Source organism: Haemaphysalis longicornis, unplaced genomic scaffold, assembly GCF_048455015.1.
Source record: "Haemaphysalis longicornis isolate Haplotype H1 unplaced genomic scaffold, Haemaphysalis longicornis Haplotype H1 scaffold_12, whole genome shotgun sequence".
Classification (NCBI taxonomy): Eukaryota; Metazoa; Arthropoda; class Arachnida; order Ixodida; family Ixodidae; genus Haemaphysalis; species Haemaphysalis longicornis.
This window is the reverse complement of record NW_027526225.1, coordinates 3,054,787-3,078,454: the sequence shown is the minus strand read 5'-3', so window position 1 is coordinate 3,078,454 and position 23,668 is coordinate 3,054,787. Positions and strand designations below refer to the sequence as shown.

Here is a 23,668-nt window from a genome sequence, read left to right as displayed (position 1 = left end):
TTAAAGCAAATCTGTGCTCCTTTTTATGCCATTCTGGGGTGTCAGCACCATTCCTTTTCAAAACGTAGTGAGGCACAAGAGATATGCAAAATGAATAGCAGGACGAGGCAGTGAAGAAAGCATCTAACATGGGAAGGGCACCTGTGTTAATTTCCCCTCGCCCGATGCGGGGATTTCATTCTGTACGAGCCCTTGCATAAAGCAGCCTGCCTGTACTCCCAAGCTGGCTTGAAAGTGTTAAAGCCTGTTTTGGATGGGGAGTGTGCGGGGCCACAATGATAAGCCATAAAAAGCAGGTCATATATCCGGGCCTTTTCTTCATTGCCCAAAGAATTCAAGGGTTTTCAAGGAGAAGGAAAAAATTCACGGCTTTCGAGGCCCTTGAAAACTCAATTCCCAATTTCAAGGGTTTCAAGGACCTGTAAAAACCCTGAACATGCCTCATGTTTTCTTTTTCCTGAGCACTGTCGACAAGTATGAACATTGCCACCAGACTTAGTAGTTCAGCGATGCTTTGCCTGGCCCTACATAAACGTCTTGTTCCAAGAATTTCTTTAACTTTCGGCTGGGCGGATAAATCAAAGGACAAAAGGACAAAGAGACATACATACAGACCAAAACTTTTGCATTTAGGTAGCCAAAGAAAGACTATCATCTTTAAAAATTTTCAAGATCATCCCCACCGTTTCTGCAGCAGTTTTACCCAAACTGCTTTCACACACAAGACAAGCCAGCACACCCACTGAGGTTGAAATGGCTACAAACGATGGTTAGCTGTTGATTGATTGATTGTCAGGTTTAACCTGCCGACGCAATGCAGGCGATGAGGCACGCCGTAGTGGAGGGCTCTGGATTAGTTTTGACCCCCTGGGGACCTTTAACGTGCGCCGAAGTATCGCACACACAGCCGTTTTTGCTTTTCGCCTCCATCAAAAAAGCAGCCGCCGCGGCCAGGAATCGAACCCGTGACGGCTAGCTGTGTCTAACTGTTCAAGTTGTCTATTGCATGCGGTAGTGTTATTGTGGCACAAGGGAAGCAAAAGCCAAAGAGCGCCATTGGGATGACGTTAGCTTGATGAAAGGTCATGCGGATTTTGCACTGTTCCTGAACCCCTAACCTTTACATTAGCACTTGTAAAAACTTAGCAGTTTGCCCAAATGGAAGCTTTTTAATGCACGAAAGGCCATCGTCATCATGTTCGGAAAAGGGCTCCAAACACCTATTTTAGCTACCGCTGGCCTTTATGCACACACACACGCGCACTGCCAGACGCAAAGCCAGGGAAGGAAGTGGGAAACCGCTTGCTGGGTAACCACAACACACAAAATAAGGAACTCAGCGTCTAGAGTGCCGTTGGATGACGTTCCAACATTTCATATCTGTTGTTGTGGTGTAGAGGTGGCTTAGGATTTCATGGCTTAGGATAGTTCTGTTCTTAGAATAGGTTAGGTTAGGTTACATTGCGTTACCTTAGGGAGAGCAAAGTAGGGTCGGACGCGGCATTCTAAAAACAAAAAATCCACAGACGTTGCTTCAGTGCAGGCAGGCAGCAGAGTGAAATCTGGCACAGCTGAAGACAGGAGTGGTTGGAGGACTTAAGTAGGACAATGAGGATGATGGGCCATGGTGTTGTGCTGCTGAGCACAAAGAAGTGGGTTCGATTCCCGGCCGCGGCGGCCACTTTTCTGATGGAGGCAAAAAGCAAAAACGCCTGTGTGTACGAGATTTCGCCGCATGGTAGAAATCCCCAAGTGGTCAAAAATTATCCAGAGCCCTCCACTACGGCGCACCTCATCGCCTGCGTTGCGTCAGCATGTTAAACCCTACAATCAATCAATGAATCAACGATGATGATTATGCTGCCCTGTATACCTTTCTGGCATTCGGAACATGCTCCAAAGAACCTCCACCCTCCTCCGGTGAGTGAGAGAGAGAGAGAGAGGGAGAGACTGACCGGGCGGAAGCGCGTGGGAGGCACGACCAGGGCCTCCAGGAAGAACATGTCGACGGGGCTCTCGTGCGAGCTGGACGCCAGGGCCAGGATGCCGAAGAGGTGCCGCAGCAGGGGCCGCTCCCGCTCCCACAGCTTGCGCAGGTGGGCGCGCGCCTCCACGGGGGTCAGGTAGGACAGCGAGCCGCCCCCCTGGCCCCCCTTCGCCTCCGCCGCCTCCTCCGCTGCCTGCCTCCGCAGCATCTCCTCCTCCTCCTCCCGCTGCTCCTCTTCCACGTCAAAGCCCCCACCGGCGTCCTCCTCAAAGCCGCCGTACGTGCGCCTGTAACAACGGTTAAACTGATTTCTGTGCAGTACATGCTCTCTGTCCCAAATGATTGGGCACCGCTTAAAACACCTTGAACTTTCGTGAAACGGTTTCCTTGACAGAACCCTAGAATGTTTGATACGAATAATTCTTAGATCTACCAGCATTACAGATGCTGCCAAAATGAATGCTGGCAGCCATGACACCGAGCCGCGCATCAACATACTTTTAACTGTACGTGAGATGAAAAGAGATACTTATTGTAAACTTGTCCCCGGCTAAAATAATAATGAAATGCCTTCTTTCATATTCGTCTACGTTGTTTCTGAAAGATGTGTTGCAACTGAAACAGAAATGTTTGTATAGATACGGCAGTGTCACATTAGGACATGGCAAGAAAAACTGTGGAAACACAAGTAAACAGTACCTTATTTAGTGTTTCCTAGAGCAAGTTTTATGTCATTATGTTGTGTTAATAAGTTAATGTTTGGCAAAGTTCAGTTTCTGTCCCCCAGGTGCCGCAGACAATACACTTGCTCCTCAGCTTCAAAACAGCAGGGGTGCTCGCGTGGCCTGGATTCCGAAGATGAGTTTTGCAACTGGTGTATAGGTTGTATTCCCTGGCGAGGCACACATGCAGGCAACCATGAGAGTGCTCCGTCACTAGTTACGTCAGGCTTCGCGGGGTGGCGGTACTTGTCTGTGCTAAGCTCATGACATGTGTTGGGCGTTTCAAACTGTACTGCACCGAACGCAATGTAATGCTTCGACTCCAATGTGAGTGTGATTAAAAACATTTCTGTTGACACCATCATCGACAATCGGGTTGAAACCGAGCAGACGACGCACACCGTTATTTTTTCCTGCGGCGTGCGGCCGCAGTGACACTAGTCGCGCCTTGTCCGTGGCGCTTCGGCCATGTCTGTGGCCGTTTCCAGTGTTGCCAAGCGAAGAAATTTGCAGCTAAACTTTTCAGTGAATACCATCTATACCGAACAACTCTGCCACAGTGAACATTATCAAGCTGATGATGGTGATAATGATAACGATTATTATTATGATGACAATGTGACGCAAACAGGGGAACATACCTGACGGGGACCGCGGAGGTGGGCGGCTTGACCACCGGCCGGATCTTGCTGGTGTAGACGAAGCGGCTGTTGTTGTGGATGGACATGGCTCGGCGCAGCTCGGCGCAGTGGGGACACTTGCGGGGCGCCCCCATCAGGTGCTCACGGATGAACACCTTGATTGTGCGCTGCCGGCACTCCACCACGTTCTTGACGCCGGCCGCCCGCCGGGCTTCCTCCGGGTCGCCCGCGTCCCGCACCACGGCCGCTACGCACGCCTCGATGCGCTGCTGAAGGCCCGGCCGGACAGCGCCGGCAACAACACTGCGGCCGAGTGCATTCCAGTTCATACAAAGGGAATGGGACCACGACAAGCCGAATTCCCAAGGGCATGTACCGTATTTTTGCACATATAACCATATAACCCGCACCCCCCCCCCTTTTCCATCGATGAATAAAAAAAAATATCCTTGCGTATTGCCCGCATGTTTTGTACATAAAAGGACGGGCCAAATCTACTACTCAAGTAACATTACACATTTGTTTATGCACAAGAACTTACCTAGCTGACTACGTAACTAGATGACTTGCCGCATACTTTTTTCTCGTTGGTATATTGTGGAGCTGTGTGTGCAAAATAAGCACTGTCAATGGGTGGGATAACAGTGGCTTAGACGCTATTACTGCTGTAGGGGCACCACGGACCAACATGGATTGCGATGAAACTGTAGTTCCTTACACTGCTCTTAAAACAACTTCCGCTAATTGTTAACTAAACCCTTTGAAATTTGTCAGTGTTGCTGCTATTTTTCCCTGCTCATTTCAAATATGCCTTTATTTTTTCAGTCAGTCAATTAGTTCCCAAGATCAGGGTTGCCACTGGTGGCTACTTCTCGCCAAATTGGCGACTTTGAAAGGCCCGTGGTGACGTAAAATCATGAATGGCAACATGGCGAATTTCTGGCGATTTTCAGCTGAGGACTCTCCCCCTTATTCACTTTACCTTTCTCCATCTGTCTCGGTGGCGGTGCAAAGCTTTGCCGTCGGGCCGCACCAAGAAAGCGGCGTTCGAAGGGCTTTTTGTCTCATTTCCTCCGAGGCGTGCGCATATCTAGGCGGGGGCACAAGGGTAGGCATCGGGGGGTGGAAAGCGGGACGTACGCAGGTGTCACGGGGTCACGGCTCCAGTGAAAATTTTTCGCCGCCGCGGCTCTGGGAACCGCGCAGCTAGCTAACTTTTAGCGTGTTTTTGGGTACTTATCCCTCCAAGTGCAGTCACCACTTTTTTTTCCTGTGTTTGCAAGATAACGATCCCATGCTATGTCGGTGGAAAAGTCTCTTCGTCGGCTAAGCCATAGCCTACTGTATAACGCTATGGCTGAAGGTAAAGGTGGAGCCTCGGCGTGGTTATTTTAATGTTTATTATTATTATTAATTAAGCTTTTCCTGCAACTGTTGCTACGTTTCCCCACACCCCGCGGTACTAGCCTTCCCAGTCACAAAGGAAAAAAAATAGAGGCTTTGACCAAAAGCAATGAAGGAACTTTAGGGTTTGATAACTGATGATGATGATTAGTGGCTCTTCCTTTGGATCGAGGCGTCGGTTGTCAGCGACCGACTTGCCTGTTTTATTACACTTACCTGCCCTACTCCCGGCTAACCTAATAGATTTGCTTCCTTCCTCCCATCTCCCCTCTTCCCTGTTTTAAACTCATCGCTCCCACCCCCGTTTTTTCCTCCTCTCGCAGTTCTAAATTCTCATCCGCATGATTACTCCGCTTGCGTAGCCACCCCTTCACTACTTTTCCTCCACCACCACTCCAGTCGCCTCTTCGTCCCCTATATGGCGTTGAAGTTGAGGTTCCCCCTCGCCCCAAATTCCAAAGCCTCCGCCAGCGCAGGCCAGCGTCGTTTTCCCCTCACCCCGCAGTGGTCGTATCTCTGTGCAGCCCCTGACACTATGGTCTATAGTTTCCCGATCACTGCCGCAGCATGCACATGTTTCATCCTGCTGCCTGTAGCTACCCGTGTATGCCCAGGTTCTCAGGCACCTCGCCCATGCCTCGAAGAGCAATGCACTTCCTCTCGTATTGCCATAGAATACCTCCTTCTTAATTTCCCGTTTCTCTGTCTTATAAGTCTCCAAGGTTCTTTTTTTTTTTTCTTCCATTCTCTGTTCCCATTTTGCCGTCTCTGCTGCCTTTACCTGCTTTTTGACTTTAGTGTAAAACCCACTTTCCCCTGCTGACTCTCCGTACCGCTTGGTCACCTGTCTGGTCCTCCGTCTCCACCGCGTCTCCTCATACAGATACTTAAACACCCTCGCGACCCATTTTTCGTCTTCCATGTTACGAAGTCGCTCCTCAAACTCTATCTTCCTCTGCGCCTCCCTCGCCTCGAAAGACAGCCAGTCCATATCCCCCTGTACTGCTTCATTTGTAGTTTTGCCGTGGGCCCCTAAGGGCCAATCTGCCTATCGCCCTCTGATTTACCTCCAGGCCCGCTTGGGTCTCTGGATTCATGCACAGAACTGAATTTGCGAAAGTTAATCCTGGTACCATGACCCCTTTCCAGACTCCCCTTACCCTTTCGTATTTGCTGTATCCCCAGAGGGCTCTATGCTTCATTATAGCCGCGTTCCGGCTTCCTTTCGTCTTAATGTGAGCCTCATGCGCGTGCGTGTAATCTTCGCTGTCGTTCATCTATACTCCTAAATATTTGTACTCTTTCACCAATGGTATTTGTACTTGTTGCACTGATACTGTATTGTGCTCCGCACCGTCGTTAAAGACCATGATTAGAGTGTACTAGAAGTTTACCATGATAACTGGGCTAGCCTTTCGGCGCCATCTAACTAGTCGAAGAACCAGGAAATTTGAAGCGCATGCTGCGACTGGCGTTGAAAAACGTCAATATAATGTAAGTGTTTGGAACAGTGCTGATTTTTATGAGGTGATACAAAATTAGAAGCTTTTATTTTTAGGTGCTACCGCAGATATCAAGTGTGGCGACATTTTTGGCGAAATCTTAAAGGGACAGACAACCGATTTTTGTCGCGTATATGTTCTCTAGCTCATACGAAAGCCAGCGTTTTATATAGCCGGGTAACCACAAGCAATTTTTAAACAAACTGGCGGAAATAATTTTAATTTGGCAGCGAACTTCCTGAAATCGGAAGGGTGGCGGTTCGTAGTGTCGAAACTTGACACTACAATATGTGTCCCTGTCACGTGACCTGCAAACCTAGCAGCTACTGTAACTGCTGAAACGTTTATTTACGTATTGAAAACCTTTTAACACAAGTATTTTTACAAGCTTAAATAGTATATGTATTTCTAAACATTACTTTAAAAATTCTAAAGACACGCCGCCCGCCGCCGCTGGGTTGCTCTCAGTGTGGCTAACTGAGAGCCACCATGCCCAGAATCAACGGCAGCGTTCAGCAAACAGACCCAGCGAAGGAGCTTTGACGATTCTGTCTGAGTCAGGGGCGTTTGTTCTGCCAATATATTTGATTTCAGTCCCCAAATACGCCAAGGCAGCTTAAAAAAAAAAAAAAAAAAAAACATCACGCCCGGGGAGAATTGAACTTCCCCCCTCCACGTGAAGCCAGATTCTACCTATCGTCTATCCCAACAGATGGCGCATTCGTGCAAAATAGACCGTTGCATTAAAAAAACACATAAAGGAACAGGAAAGCCTGCGATCCAAACTTTTTTAGCTGGGAACAAGTTTTTAAATATCGTTTTTTATTTCGCATACAGACAAAAGTATGTTGCCGAGCTACTCTATGTCATGGTTGCCAGCATCAGTTTTGAGAGGGACACATACGGCTCGTAGATCAAAAAATTCGATTTAAAAAGTTCTAGGGCGTTATCAGCAAAACCGTTTCTCGTCAAGGTGCTTTAAGTGATGCCCTTTCATTTGGGATAGAGAATATATACTCGACAAAAATCGGTTGTCTGTCCCTTTAAGAAAAAATGGCTAGTTTGGAGACTTCTTGCTCGCCGTCTGGCGACATTCACTCTAAACTCAGTGGCAACCCTGCCCAAGATAATGAGCAGGGGTGAGACAGCTGGATCAGATTTGGGAGCAGTTTTTAGAGAAGCGAAATCTCGATTTTGGAGCAGAGGAATCTTGATTTGGAGCAGAACAACGACATTTATTATGTCAGGAGCCTAAAAAATCAACTTTTTGGCAACGCATGGGGGAAAAGTGCACTTTTTAATCGGTTTTGGACGTACATAACACTAAAACAGCCTTTCAATAAAGTTTTTTCTACCAGAGTATCACAAGGTACGAACTGCAATACCCTTTGAGAAACCATTTTTAAATGCTTAGGCTCAATGTATCAGGGGTGAGACAGCCCAAACAGATTTGGGAGCAGTTTTCGGAGCAGCAAAATTTCGATTTTGGAGCAGAAGAATCTTGATTTGGAGCAGTTAGGGACATTTATTACATCGTCTTGTGAGCTAAAAAATCATTATTTCAGCAATTTGCAGGGTCAAGTGCACATTTCAATCAGTTTTGAATACACAGAACACTGAAACAGCCTTACCTGCCGGGTTGACCAGGACCGGTCTGTGCCTGCGTGCGCGGAAGGGCGAGGAGATGCGGACAAGGCGAAGGCAGGCCCGCGGAACTAATCCCCCTACCGCTACGAATGCCCAAGTGCCCAGACGAGTCCCGGTCAGCACGGTTACTACGCATACGACGGAACAGACGGACTGCTAAAACTCTTATCAAATTTAAGGGCTCCGCAATTGTGGCATTTTTTTGCCGTTTTAATGCTAAAATTATTATTTTTGTAATCCCAAGCTGCGTTGTACGAACGACTGTAGTCACGGCAACAGTTGAGCAACTTCGAGCTAACGGTCGCATAGCCCAACCAGACTACCCGTTTCAGTCCCCGGGGCGCAGGTTCACCCTATAGTCATTTGAGTAGCGTTACTGTTTAGCCACCTTGATTTGGGCATTAAATTTCACTTTGCATACATCAAGTGATATAGTCGCGTTCTATGGCAACCGTGTAGTCCTGCAGCTATTGGGCGCAGCCTGAACAGGTTGCGGCGCCGCAGCACAGCCCGCAACTTTCGTGTCGACCATTCCATCCCCGAGGCTCGCGATCGCGCTTCGAAGCACAGCAGCACCTTAGCATTTTATAACACCACAACGAGCCAAAAAAATCACTTCACAAACCCGTTTATAGCCACGCGCACCGCGTTTCGCACTCAAGGGCAAACCACACCGAAGTCGTAGGCACCACATTTCAATTAACTTTTTTTCGAGCCGCACAACTTCCCGTAATCTATCTCAAACCATATCCCTGCGTTAACGTCCCTGTTCAGAGCCACAACAGATAGAATGAATAGACTGGAACCCAGCTGATAGCGCAAAATAAACCAGGGAAACTATCAGCGATGCGCACTGAGCGCGTTGGTAGCAGCCAGATCAGGTGGCGGCCATGTTTGCTGCCACAGCCATGACTAATCGAGGCCGTTTCAGCGAACCCGAACGGAAGGCGAATCGAGTTTTAGAAGCTATCGCTTGCTTTGTTTCAGTCTTTCTATTTGTGCCATTTTTGTGTTTGCGATTGACCGACGATAAAAGCGGTGACTGGGATGCGGGAGGCTTTCGTCCCCGCCGAAATTGACATGAGCATCAAAATCCGTGCCGTTGAGGCTCTTCTGGAGCAGTTTGGCGCAATTTTCGCCATTTTCGTGCTTTTGGAGCAGCTTGGCGCAGGAAAATGGAATTGTATCAAAAAGGCGCAATATGCGCAGCTGTCTCACCCCTGATGTATAGATAGCGTGGAGTGCCGTTGAGAATATCGAGTTGAAAAACTAAGCAATTGTAAGGCATTTTTATTGTCATGTAAATGCCAAAATTTTGTTTTTGTATTCCCAGACGGGGCTTTACGCACAAGTGTAGAGCCACGGCAAAAGTTGCGCAAAGCGAGGTGACAGTCGTCGTACCCCACCAGCCCTGCCATTTCAACCCCCAAGGTGCATATACACTACGATCGTAATTTGAGTAACGTTGGTATGTTTAGCCTCCTTCCTCTTGGCATTGGTACACTTCAGATAGATGAACCATTATTACTAGCGTGCAATAATAGCCCGTCCCGCTTTCGGACATTGCTTGAGCATTTTGCGGCGATGTAGCCTGCACCACCACTTCTGCAATGTCGAAGTCAAATATATGTCAAAGGCAATGTCAAAGGCAGCCGTAGCTCAGCGTTTTATAACACCGCAATGAGTCCGAAATTTCACTTCAAGCACGCACAGCGCCTCACACTCAAGGCCGAAACACGGCGAATTCGTGGGCACCCCTTTTGTTTTTGAACTCCCGTCTTTCGAGTTGCGCAACTTCCCGCAACAGATCAAACAACTAAATGTAAACCCAGCCACCCCCATAACCAAAACCACGGTAGAAATCGGCGTGGGCCCTCTGCCTGAACCACGAACAACTGCTTCGCCCGGCAGCCATGTTTTCCTATCTTCACCACACCAAGATGGCGGCGCCCAGTGATGTTCCGGAGATACGGCGCTCCGAAAATTGCCGTTTTTTTCATCAACTTGCACAAGTACCTTGCGCATCAGTACACATAAGCCTTTTTTTACAAGACTTTTCAATGATTTTCGATGAGAAAACTTTAAAAAACTCCAGAATATAACATTGCCAACCCGACATTGCTACGTTCGAAGAAACTATCTCGGGGTCAATTTTATGCGAGTTTTTTATTGAATGATCAATCAATTACCTTTACAATTAAACAGCATCACCTTGGTGGCGCTGGAAAATTATGCCATCAGTAAGCATTTCTCCGCACTGAAACTGACGGGAGCACTAAAATCCTTGGCTCTCAGACTGTTTCGGAGCAGTTTGGCGCAATTTTTGCAATTTTCAAGCTTTTGGAGCAGTCTGGCGCAGGAAAACGAATTTGTATCGAAACTGCGCAATATGCGCAGCTGTCTCACCCCTGAATGAGAGACAATTAGTAATTTTTGGAGGAATACATATGTGAAACTGTGCTAGTCACAAAACTGTAATCTTTATATTTTCCAGTATACTATGAATCCTGGTAAATGCAATAAGAGAAGCGGCGCTTTGACGCACCGCTTGCAACTAGTTTTACAGCTCATTAAACTCTGGTGTTTGAAATGGGCATTCGAAACGGTTCCTTGCCACTGGTGCCACCAAAGTTTTGTGGTTCCACTTGTAGCGAGGTTTTACTGTACCAGCCCTACGTACACTGCCATAACCAATATTGGCAACCACAACAGTGGGCCGTGCCACAACATACCTCTTACTGTATGCGAAATGAAAAGAGATATTTGAAAACTTGTCCTTAGATAAAACAATAATAAAATGCAGTCCTTAAGATTCCTTCATGCGACTTTGGAATCGTGCACTGAAACCGACAGAGCTGTTCAAACACGTACGGTAGTGTCAACGTTCAGACACTACGTGATGCCGCCTTTCAGACTTCACGGACTTTAGTGCCACTCTAAAGGGGTTATGCAGACAAAATACGAGTTTGCTTTATTCAAAAGATTTTGTGTTTTATAAAGCTCCCAGCGCTTGTCCAGCAGCAAACAATGTCGTACTCACTGAGAAATTAATGAACTTAGGTTCAAACTTTGATTCTCCCGCCAAATCGTGAGTTTACGCGACGTCTGCCATGAAGTCATGGGGGCGGGTATTCAAATGAACTTCCAGTGGGCCACTAGGCTCTGTAGCCATGCTTACCGTCCGTCCTCCCAGATGGCGCTACATACTGAGCCGCGGACCGTTGTCCGCCGTTGCTTTGTTTTTCAGTGTATTTACACTTGCCCCATTCTTCTCACAGTAGGTAGTAATCGTTTTGTGAATCATGGGTTATCTTCAACAAACAGGGTCCCGTAAGAAAGTGTTGCTTACACCAATTGGCCAGTGTCGTGTAAGACAACTCCAAATCGGCAGACTGCTGTGCAGCTAAAACAAGCATCCTGCACCTAGCACCAACAGCAGTGCACATCGGAACTTATATGGTTATGTGTATTTTCGCAACTTTCATTGTTAACCCCACCCTTTTTACTGCTGTAAAATGAATATGCATTACATTTAAGCGCAAATAGCTCACTGGGAAAGCTTATAAGCTGTACCTATATTGCGGTTGCTTTTGCCGGCCTCAGCCAATCGCAGGGCTGCCAATCGCATCATAGGTTCATATGACAACATAGATTCGCATCATAGGACATCATAGGCTCTGTTGCAGAAAATGAGCTACTGGGTGGTACGGCCATTCCCTTTTTTTCCTAATTATGTAGCTTATTTGAGCAAAGTTCACGCTACAAGTGGAGTCAGTATGATTCCAACGAGGCAATCTTTCGAATGAACCGAACTTGTGTTTTGTAGGCATGGCCCCTTTAAAAGTCTTTCCGCCAGTTTATTTCAAAATTCCTTGTGCTTACCCCACTATTTAAAATGCTGGCTTTCATGAGAGCTAGAGGGCATGCGCTTAGGGTTGCCACCTTCCCCAGAAAAACAAACAAAAAAACGACCCTTGGGGGAGGGGGACGTGGTATATAGAAGGTTGAATTTGTGTTGAAAAAAATGCATTTTTTATATGCGATGCCGTTTATTGCAGCGTTTTCCTAGAGAAAAATCATTGCAGCGTTCATACTCAAAGTGATCGAGACTTTTGTTATTGCTCTGAAAGTGCTGCACTGAAAAGTAACCGCCCTTGCTGAGTATGGTAACGGGATTTCGTTGTATTGTTCCTCACCTTGGTCCGCCTCCTTCTCAGAAAGTGCTCTCGCCCATGCTTTTTTTTTTCAGCTTGCATGTAGCTTGTTGACACATATTTATCGTCGCAGTTGGTGAATTGACGCTTATAAAAGGTCAAAAAAGAAATGATCACGGCACAAGGGCCAAAAAAACGGCCAATGACGGCCGGTTCTAAGTACGGACCGGCAACTGGCCCGCTGTCTAAAAAAAAAACAGTCGGGCTGGTCCAAAACTCGGCAAGTGGCAACCCTACATGTTCTTGACAAAGACCAGTGTCCCCCCTTAATAAGAAGGCCGCCATCGGCCCCCCAACGCACCCGCGGTTGCCGTCGGAGGCCAGGCTCTCGTTAACAATGTCCTGGAGCTCCTGGACGGCCGCGACAGCTCCGTACTGGAGGACCTGAAGCTGCGCCAGCGCCACCTGGCAGGCCACGGGCGGCGCCAGCAGCCGGTGGCAGGAAAAGCAGCTGCCACGCAGCAACTGAAACAACAAGGAAACGTTCCAGGGCACTCACTGCGAGCTGCACAGCCAGGCGTGTACAGCATCAAGATCCATACCAATACAGTCATGTCCACTTATAATGACAACATATCGGATATCACGGTGAACTGTAGCACCGTTCGCTTTCATATGCTTTCTGTGGCAAAATAAACTGCTTATCACAACACCCCAGTGTCGCGATATCGGATATTGCCGCGAACCATGCATTGGATTTGGTTATTTATGTTTTTGCTTTTACCGCCCGGCTGCGCTGGGCTGTGTTATCTGTGTCCCGAGTGAAGCCCATGTTCCATTCTTTCTTTCTTATGCCGCACAGGTTATGTCATTTGATGGGAAGAAGGTTTCGCCCTAACGCCACTAGCCCAGAATAGTCTTCTTTTATCTACAGTGTTCCCGATGTAACTCGACGACTCGAGAAACACCCATGCTGAAAGATAAATGCCCTCAGAGCAGGTGCTGCGGTATTCAATTTGCCGACACTTGCCTGAGCAGGTCACTTTGTTGACTGCTGCTTCACCCCCTCGGTGCTCTTTGACTTGTTAGGAGAGCACAAGTTGGCTCCAATGAACTTGTTTTTCCTTCAAGGCAACTGCATTGTCTTTTGGATACGTGACAATATAATGATTGAATCCGGTTACATCATACACCGAAATTGTGAGGATGTGACAGCGCTGGCAGCGACGACTCTGATGATGCGGTTGTGCTACTCAGGTCGAGTCTTCACAGAACGCCCAACACATGATACAGTCCCTCTGGGACTTCGTTTCCGCCAAAGGCCCTTCTCTCAGCTAGGTGAACCACTTAAAGATGCTCTTGAAAAAGATGTGCGCCAACTTTGCATGCAGCAAACAAAGCTGACCAACTACGGCTTCTTTTCTGCAAATAAGTGGTAGTGCGACCTTGCTTGCATGCTAGTAAAATGTTTTGGTCTATGTTTCGCCTTTTCATTCCGCAACCCGCTTGTAACCATTACCGGTTAAACGATGGAATTTCCTTGGCACTTGGATATTGTTATGAGTGGACTAGACTGTATATACGCACTGGAGGGAAATCTGGCCCTAGTGTAAAATGGAGCCGTACTTCCGTGAATGTACTGTCATATGCCGCGAAGAAGCGACATTCCCTTCTATCATGGGTACAAGCACACCAGTTCAGCAGAACAGACAATAGGGCTAGTTGGTAGCTGTTCATCTTGCTGTTCACAAGAGAGGGACGAAGAACGAAAGATAGACGACACGGCGCTGACTCGCAACTATTGGTTTGATTAAAAAAAAAAAAAAACGCACAAGTATTTACTGACTACACCTCTTGCAATGAGTTCATCTCGCCGGAGAAAAAAACCATGAAAGCGATTTTCGAAGGGAACATACATAATCATGATCAGAGGCACACGTGACAGACTAAGGAGGCGTGCGTCCTTGCTTCCCCTTTCTGTGCGCACTTAGTGCCATCTACTCGCTCGCTTGGGAAACTCCTATTCGTTTGAACAAGTGCTAAAGGAACACTGTTCAACCTCAATAGCCTGAGGGTAGCACTGCAGGTTTGAGAGCGGAGGAACTGGGTTCAAGCCACAGCAAAGCTAATTTTTTTCGAATAACCCACATCTTTTTTGTTTTTTAACTGTAAAATCTTTTCTTAGGTCGATTCTACGCATTGTTTCCATAAATAAGGGTTGTTTGATTCTTTTTAGGTTAGTTTAGGAGTGGGGCACAGCATATGAACAAGTGCAATAAATGTTCTGCAATGCATTGAAGGTACAGGGCTTGTAACAGAATCTTGAAACAAAATATCGCTGCAGAGAAGCACTTCATCGTTACTTGGCACGGCTCGCCAACAAGCTCAAAAGTCACCTGCAGCTGCCCAAACTGTAATTATCATTGTTAAAAGAGCAGTTACATTTATTTTATTATTATAAAACAATAGCTACCAGAAATTTAAAAAAAAAAGGTGTCGCTCTTGTTGTTGCCTTTGTCACCGGGGGCCACAAGAAGGCATGCTGCTAGCCAGGTCAAGTGCGAGAGGAACGCCTCCAACCAGCGTTCTTCAATATACACCATTTGCGAAACTACGTTTCAGAATCCGGGCTCTGCAAGCACTCCTGCTTTGATGAAGCTGAGAGGCAAGTGTAGCACCTAGTGAAACAATACTGAACTTTGCAAAGCATTTGCTTAGTAACACAACTTAAATCCTGCTTTTCAAATTAAAAAACACCAAATTAGGTAAAGCTTGCTCAAGTTTCCGCGGTTTCTTTTTTGCGACTTACGGCAGCAGCCACACGCGCTCGAGTACTGCTACAAGTTTCTGTCGACAGATGGCAGACCAATCCACTTGCCCCTGTTTGTCCCAAGGCAGGGGGGTCAACCACGGACCGCTATTTGATAAATGGGGCCTACGGAGAGTTTTGCAACTGCTGCACACTGAGCAGCTCTGCTTCCAAATGTTATGGCAGTGCCCATGACGGCAGGCAAATGCAAAGGCAGATTTCCCTCTAGTATATACTAAGTATGAAACTATACGTGCGACGCATTACCAAAACCGACCCCAATTTTCCAACTCACTCCAAATGCAAAGGGTTTATCTGACCCAAGTTTTGGGTTGATAGAAAAAGAAGCTCTCAAAACAGTACGCACAGGCTGTGCACTTTTCGCACGGTGGAATTGACACTCAAAAACTGAACAATTGCATGCGATGCTGGCGGGTCTTTCTCTACAGCAAATAATCATGCTGTACTGCCCGACAAGCGGCTGTGTTGTTTTACAAGTACTGGGCACCCGTGCCATTGCTGCTGGCATTTATACACCAAGTGTGCACGGCACAGTTGCAACATAGTTTCGTACAATAACACTTGTTACAGGGGTGAGACAGCAGAAGCAGAATAGGGAGCAGTTTCTAGAGCAGCAAAATCTAGGTTTTGGAGCAGAAGGACCTCAATCTGGAGCAGTTAATAACATTTACTATTCCATCTTCTTAAAAGCGGAAAAAATCAAATTTATAGCAGGTGGCGGGGCAGTAGACTTTTTAATTAGTTTGATATACACACCACAAAGAAACAGCCTTTGGTGGAAGTCCTTTTTAACAAAGTAGCCAAAGTACAAACTGCACTATCTCCCTATAAATTTTATTGAGGCTGTATGCAAAGACAGCGTACAGAGCAGATAAAAATACTACATTCTAAAAAATGCTGCAATTGTAAGGCATTTCTATTATCATTTGAATGCTGAAATTATTATTTTTGTAATTCCAGACTGCGTTGCACGAACGATTGTAGAGCCACGGCAAAAGCTGCGCAAAGCAAGGCAACGGTAGTTGCACCCTACCAGCCCTCCCAGGTGCAGTATGTTCATGACAATTGTAATTTCAGTAACGTTGCTACATTTAGCCACACCGCCTCTGGCGTTAAATTTCATTTGAGAAACAGTAATAATTGCTACTGGAATTTAACAATAGTAACTAGTTTAACAAATAGTAACAACTGTTCGCGCACTGCCCGAACACCTCGCGACAATGCATTTGTCCGCCGCAACTTTTGGCGTGTCGATCGTCCTATTCCTGTGTCTCGCAAGCTCGCTGTCAAATAGTAGCACCAACTCAGCATTTTATAACATCGCAATGAGTAAAAAATTCTGCTTCATAAACCCCGATTATAAACACACACACATACCACATTTCACACTCAATGGGCTCCGTGTTGTTTTCGATGAACTCCGCCTTTCGAGCCCCACAACTTCTTGTAATTTGGTGCACGTTCTAAAGCATTATCGGCTGCGGTAAAGTCGCTGCGGTACCGCAACAGATAAAATGACTAAACGAGACCCAGCCACTCACGTAACCTAAACCTGGGACTATTCGGCGAAGTGCTCAAAGTACTTTTGGCTTTTGCCACAGGCGCTTTGCCCCAGCGGTCCGGAAAGACGTTTCAGCGAACCCAGCTAGAGAGCCAATCGCGCTTTGGAAGGTATCATTTCATTTGTTTCACCGTTTTCTTTTTTCTGCCATTTGCGAGCTTTTGAGAGGAGCCAAAAAAGAAAAAAAAGAGGCGACCAGAAAGTGGAAGACGACGGCATGGTTAATCTAACCATACCAAGAAGGCCCGGTGGTGTCATTCCGGTGATACAGCGCATGACAAATAGCTGCTTTTCGTCAACTCACGCAAATGGTTTGTCACCTCAGCTGACCTAAGTATTTTTAATGGCCCTTTGGAATGGTTTTCGACGAGCAAAATATAGAAACGTATAGAATATAAAACAAGCACTCTGAAAATTTGACTTTCTAAAAAACAACCTTTTGGACGCTTCTTGCTATCGATCATCACGTTTTTTGATTGATTGATGACCCGATCAAACTGCTAAAAACAGTGTCCCCTTGGGGCTCCTTCACAAATCATGTTGTCAAGTCGGCATTTTCCCCAATTGAAGCTGACGTGAGAGTCAAAATCCTTGCTTTTCAGGCTGTTTGGCGCAATTTTCAAAATTTTCACTATTTTGGTGCAGCTTGGCACATGAAAATAAATTTTTATCAAAACTGCACAATATGTGCAGCTGTCTCACCCCTGCACTTACAGTTCATTTCACCAGATGCGTGCAGCTCAGTGAAAGCCACATGGACCTAACAATCAGCTCAATGAGCATGTCTACCTAACCTCGACATTCTACGGTGGCCAGAAATACAGCGACAGGCGTTAACGTCTTGGAAGGACAGTTCCGTGTCAGGGCAGGGCGGGAGAAATGGCGACGTCCCGACCAATTGCTTGTGTCTTTAGCCGGCCACCATAACATGACACAGTAAGTTAGGCAGTAGACATGCTGCTCACTGAGTAGACCGGGGAGAGCCGTGTGGCTTCCACCATGCTGCACACATCTTGTGGAAGTAACTACTAAGGAGAATTTTCGTTCCTTCTGACCTTCACTTAGCTACCTTGAGGAAGAAAATTACAGTAACCATTCGATTCAATGACCAAACAGATTGCAGGCAGAAATAATTGCCGATATCTGCCCCCCAAAGAGGCAAAGTTGTTGGCTGTAGAACTGATTGTTCAATGCGCAGTAGCTTTCCCACAGGAGGCACTTAGCTGCCACTCAGTTTGCTCCTCCTGAGCGACACATTCCCACATTAACGGGAAAAATGTAAATTTGCTCAAAAAATACTCTAGTGGTGTTCTACCTCTTAAAACAAAGAAGCATAATTTTTAACACCCTATACCCACACACAAAAAAAAAAGGCAATATGCAAAACAGACGGAAATGGTCTTTTCACATCACCGTACCTGATAGAGGGTCCTGAAGAAGACAGGATTGAAGACAAGCAGGGGCAGCTTGATGTACCCGATGTGGCCCGGACAGTGGGTGAAGCCGAGACCGCACGTGGCGCAGACTTCGTCACGGTCACTAGGCCCTGCAAGCAGTCACAACCGTTCACCAACTTCAGTTACAGCAATCACAACCGTCTATTCTTGTTTTCCCGAGTGCAGTGCATAATAAAGGGCTGACTCTTCCCTCGCACACCCCCCCAATGTCCATGTTGAGACAGTACCACAAGGCCGGTTCCAGTACAGCATATGCAGTCGAAATAAGACGATAGGCCTGGTAGAGCAGTAAGAAATAAGCCTGGTAGAGCAGTTCGTTCCCAGTTACAACTTACCATGAAGTCCAACTGACGCTCCATACTAGGTCAACACCTCAGCACGTAAAAGTTGACAACAGCCGAGCCATGCAGAGAGCCACTCATATGGTAGCTGATACCACATGACACTTTTCATGTCTACTATAAAGCACACTGCTAAATTGGATTCAGGTGGCTGCCGTTACTGACTATAACCCAGGCCACAGAGAAAGATATAACAAGAGCACCAACTCGGCTATCTCAGACGTTCCGTTAATGACCCCAACTCGCAGAGCTCAGTGTAGATGGCGCTACAAATGGGCACTATTACCCAGCATTCCCTGTGTGTTGGCACTTCATCTCACCGCCAGCCCCACAACGGCAGGACGCAGTCTGTCTGCTTGTCACCTGCTTCAGCGACAGTTGTTTAGATTGTTTGGGCATGTTTTGGCGCAGTTTCGCATCTGTTGTGCGCCTATATTACGCATGGCTTGATGAGCTTGTTCGGCAGCACCTCCTGGGTAACCGGTACCTGACGAAATTAAGTTGTCTTACATCAAAGATACACTAAGGAATGGTTATGGCACGCGTGCACGTATCAGTACAAGTAAAATAGTCAAGGGTGCGAGAAGAAACACGCAACCACTTCTTATGACTGAAGCACTTCTTATGACTGTCATTATCCATCCTGGCTCTTCATTTTAGACTATCTTTATTTTCACAAACCAGGTCACCCAACAAGTTGCTCAGCAATGCATCTGGCACTATCCGCTGATGGCATCAACAAGGTTACACAACGGCACAGTGGCAGTGAACATCAGGCCATAAGTTAGGACATGGGGTAAAATAAAGAATGCGTTTGATATTCTTGGGTCGCTAAACCACACTGACAGCGCCTTTGTAAATCCGTCACGAGGCGGCAGCTAGCTATCCATTTCGGGTGTTGAAATAGAAATATGCATCATTGCTCCACGTCAACGCATACTGCGGATAACCCTTGTAAACGTTGTTTGTGTGTAAATCAATAAACAGGCAGCAGGATAGTGAGCGAGAAAGAAAGGGTACTTTTTTTCGTTGCATCGATTTACCATAAGCAGAATCAGGCTACATTGCATGTTGTGGTATAAAATATAACGCGTGCTAACTTTTTGTTAGGTTTTTCCTAAATCGTTGTCGTACGGCTGTATCCTCGACCTCCTGGGTTAGTCTGATATTTTTCAGCTGGCCTTGATTACGTCATACTTCATGCTTCCTGACAGGGAATAAGCGATCGCCACGTGTGTGGTGGTGGGTGATTACCCCACCACTCACTGTGCCTGCCCACCGGGGTTTCGATTCCGCGCCCTTACGCATGTCTCGTGGTTGCGCGCATTGTTTTACAAGTTTAAAGACAGATGTCCCGCCGAGAAGAAACAAGCCACTGGGGAGAGCAACGTACAAAAGCACAACGATGAGAGAGCAGCGAAAGAGGAAGAGAGCAAAGTGACAGCTGGGTGGCCGGCACCGCAGGGACATTATCAGACCAGGCAAATTATTTTTTTCTGGGCCACCATCAGAGCTCCTCTTTATCTCACTCCATTACCCAGGCCCACAGCAAGAGTGAGGGCGGGCTATTTGCGACGAGGCTGTACACACGATGTCTCGTACTCCGATTGCAAAAGGCTGTACGCACGACCTAAAACGCTCCCGCCATATCTAGTGGATAGGCTGTTATGGCAATCGTGCCGCTCACCTCCTACAGAGCTTTGTCGGTCAGTCGTTCAGGATCGTCCCGTCAGTGAACATCCAACAGCGATGATGTGTGTGACTGCTTTATTGTGTCAAGCACATTTTGAATCTTTGAGCTGTCGGCAGGAGATCCCCGGACAACCCATTTTACGCTCACATCGGGAGCAGTCTGTCTTAAATTTCATCGCTAGAGGTACTTCCCCCGATCTGTGATTATTGGCAGTGATGAATCAACAAGTGGCTCTGGCTAGTCAGTTTGCCGGTTGGTTGAAATTCAAGACAGACATTTGCCTCTCATGGAGAGAGTGGGACGGGGTTAGCTATTGTCCAGCTGTCACTTTTGACATCTGCATCCCGTGGACTGCCGAATAAGGCTGTAAAAAAAAATGGCCACTAAGTTACACTACAGACAGAGTGTCTGGGTGAAGCTATTATCAGTCTGTGAAAACTTTGATAGTTGCAGCACTTGTCACCAAGGCAATGAAAAAAACTTGCGAGCAAAGAACCTGTACATGTGCCGGAACACCCTCAAACTTTTTGACTTGGTCAATGACTTCATTGCTGTTTCTTAACAGCTGGCATATTTTCTCCAGAAGAATATTTTGCAAGCCCTGATTGGCTTAGTTGGCTTGCTTCAGTGCGAGTGGTATTTATGCCTAGAGTTAACTCGCTTCTCACTGGTAGTGATGCCTCACCATCAGTTGTGCCACGGCCTAGTTGTGTTAGTGTGGTTAAAGGAGGGGGAGGAGAATGGTGTAGCCCAGTGATTTCACCCAATTGTTTGGGTCGACAGCGCTGGCTTTTTGTGACTAGGTCACACGGCTGCCCTGTTCAGTTGTGTTATTTGTGGGGTTAGTGTTGCACTTCTTGTGTTAGATTTGCTTAGGTTAGGTACACGTTAGATGCAGAGAAAACGTTATGAAAACAGCACTGCAGATAGCAAAACTATGCTCGCCAGTAATATAGCCTACAGGCTAAAGTGCTGCCACTTGAGTCCGCAGAACATATTTTCACCATCCACCAAAAAAAATGTGTTGCTACGAGTTTAACCCGGTCAAAATGTGGCCTGGTGATCACGAGGCTTGGATGTGGATGTGGCTCTACCCTTTGTAACGGGCGGCAACCGAGACGGTTGCCGGCAGTGCTCATACGTAAAAAATTAGCAATAAAAACTGAAACACACACACTGAACCCAAAACGCAAAGTAACAGAAAGAAGAAAAAAAAAATAGTGTCTGCCGCAATCGGCAATGTTCATGGCGCTTGCCAACATGCCAGGGACATTCGCCACCAGTCCTCCAGGCGCTGCTTGGACGCCTGGATGGCGTTGCCCCCTGGTGCAAGCGTCGCTCCCGCTGCAGCGTTCGTCATCTCACGCGATGCCACCCCGCTCGCCAGGCTCATGGGCGGGCCGTCGTCTGCTGCACTATCCGCGGTTCCGTGTGGGCTTTGTACCCTGAAACCGAGCGCCTCCTCCAGCGTAGCGGCCGACGGTGCTGGTTTAATTGACGTGCAGTCTAGGAGGATGTGCTTATCCGACTCCTCCACCACACCGCTTGCCACGCATTGCGTAGGCAGTGTACCACCCGTCCTCTTCCGCCAGACCCTGGTGCGCAGGGCTCGCAGCCGCGCCTCCGCCGGCAGGTCGCTGCCCCGAGAGTTATCGTAGCAAGTCGCTTTGCATATCGACATTTTCTCTCAGCAGTACATCGTCAGGGTGACCTTCTTTCCCACTCCCTCCCGCCACTTCGCCTCCTCCCTCTGTTTCGCCAGTTTCGTGAGGGTGTTGGGAGACATGGCTGGCTGACCACCCTCAAGGCACGGTGCTGCGAGCCCGCAGAGCGACCTCAGCTTCTGAGTCCTCTTCGACCAGCGCGTGTGACGTTCCCTGTACACAACGTAGTCAAAGACCCATCGCACGACGTTGTCCTCAAGTAATAGGAAGGCGCGCACCTCATAAAAGAGCTTGGCAATGGCCTCTTTGGCCTCAAACGAGGACCACCCAAGCCCTCCCTGAATGCCTTCTATGGCGACCCCCTTGTGCGTACCCAGCGCCACTCTTCCAGCCTCCCGCTGGCGCCGTTCAAGTGCCTCCCTTGTCCCTGTAGATCGACACAAGACCGCATTACCATACGTAAGGCCCGGTACCACGACCCTCTTCCAGAGACCCCTCAACACTTCGAAACGGTTGAAGGACCAGAGGGCCTGCCTGGTCATCATTCCCCGGCTTCTAGCTGCTCGCCTGCGTAGGTCCTTCTCGTGGCAGTCCAGGTAACAGGGAGACGCCGTCAGGGTGACCCCTAAGTATTTGGTGCATTTTTGCACCCGGAGTTCGCCTCCTTGCAGCGTCCACACCGCACCCCTGTCACACTCCCCCCACGCAAGCACCGCACTTTTCCTCTGGTTGAATCGCAGTCCCAGTGTTGCTGCCTCCTGCCCACAGATGTCCAGCAGCGACTGCAGGCTTTCGGCAGAATCCGCGAGCACCACAATGTCGTCGGCATAGATTACCGCCGGGATTCGCCTCTGCACAGCTTCCCCCCCACGCTGGAAAAGGAGACGTCAAAGCCAACGCCAGAGACCTGCAGCTGCCGCTCCATGCCCGCTATGTAGAGCATGAAGAGTAGGGGTGAGAGCAGGAAGTTCTGGCGTAGCCCCTTCTCGTTGGGAATGGGGTCCCTCCCACTCCACCCTCACTGAGAGGCCCCCCCAGCAGCCCATTCACCAGGTCCACGTCTTCCTCGTCCAGACCCAGCGTCTTCAGCTGCTGGCCAAGGATGCCTCTGTCCACGGTATCGTAGGCCTTAGATACCGAGGCTTCACTGCCCTTTTTTCCAGGGTTGGATACTGCAAGATCAGCTAACAACCTACTGGGAACGCTTAGCTAGTTTGTTTACAGATACAATGCAGTCGTTTGTTTTACATAACACAGCTTAATGAGCTTAATGCAGGACACGTTGGGATCGTACTCGTTTAGTGTTGTTGAATTTTCTCTTGCCGTTTCGACGCTAAGTTTTGGCCCATCCAAGTAGAATCACCATGTGGTCAATGCTACAATGTGTGACTTTTCCGTTATTGTTATTTGTCCGTGCGTCTCGTTGCGCAATACTTCACAATGGGGAAAGACACAGGCACACTAAAGCGCTAAGAACACATCGCATGCACTCCAGCACAAACGCCGAGCACGGGACCGCCGTAAGCCAATTCCCTCCACATTTGCCGAGAAAAGCGATGTAAGGGTAGCTCGGTGACAGGGCCACCGAAACGTCCTTACCGAGCAAGGCATCATGAAGGCCGCCTTTCGTCGGGTGACCAACGATGTCGAAAGTTTCAGCGCAAGTTACTTCGAGCACGCCTTGCCGCAAAAGCTCTTCCGTGCTGAACACGCTGAAGCTCACACCGTCAACGTAACGGTGTGGAATTTTTCCAATGTCCATCGTGGAAAGTGCTTGGTTTAGGTCTACATGCGAAGAATTAGAGAAGCGTTCATCGCAGTTACAAAGTCACTTCTTTTCAATACACACACGCACACTTGCAAACTTCACAACACGCCGAAACACGACATCACACAGCACACCGCGCGCGCACGTGGAATCACAGAACAGGGAGGATCATTTCACACCTTCAATCAAGGTTGAACGTAAGTAAAAAAACTGCTATAAATAATTTTTAATACGTTTTTTTTAATTACACTGCGTTTTTAAATTACTCAACCGGGATTTCCGCAATTTCTGCAAAAA

General features: G+C 47.7%; 1 protein-coding gene across 1 annotated transcript in view; it reads right to left on the bottom strand.

Moving 5' to 3' along the window:
• The window catches only part of Polr1a (RNA polymerase I subunit RpI1), a 135,300-nt gene extending 111,766 nt beyond the window's left edge, over nucleotides 1-23,534 (bottom strand). The window contains exons 1-5 of the mRNA XM_077692741.1: nucleotides 23,203-23,534; nucleotides 17,867-17,994; nucleotides 12,419-12,582; nucleotides 3,351-3,653; nucleotides 1,956-2,274 (exon numbers count right to left, since the gene is read on the bottom strand). Coding sequence (XP_077548867.1) covers nucleotides 1,956-2,274; nucleotides 3,351-3,653; nucleotides 12,419-12,582; nucleotides 17,867-17,994; nucleotides 23,203-23,365 — 1,077 coding nt within the window. The 5' untranslated portion in view covers nucleotides 23,366-23,534. The remainder of the gene's footprint in view (nucleotides 1-1,955; nucleotides 2,275-3,350; nucleotides 3,654-12,418; nucleotides 12,583-17,866; nucleotides 17,995-23,202) is intronic.
• Between the last annotated feature and the right edge of the window lie 134 nt (nucleotides 23,535-23,668).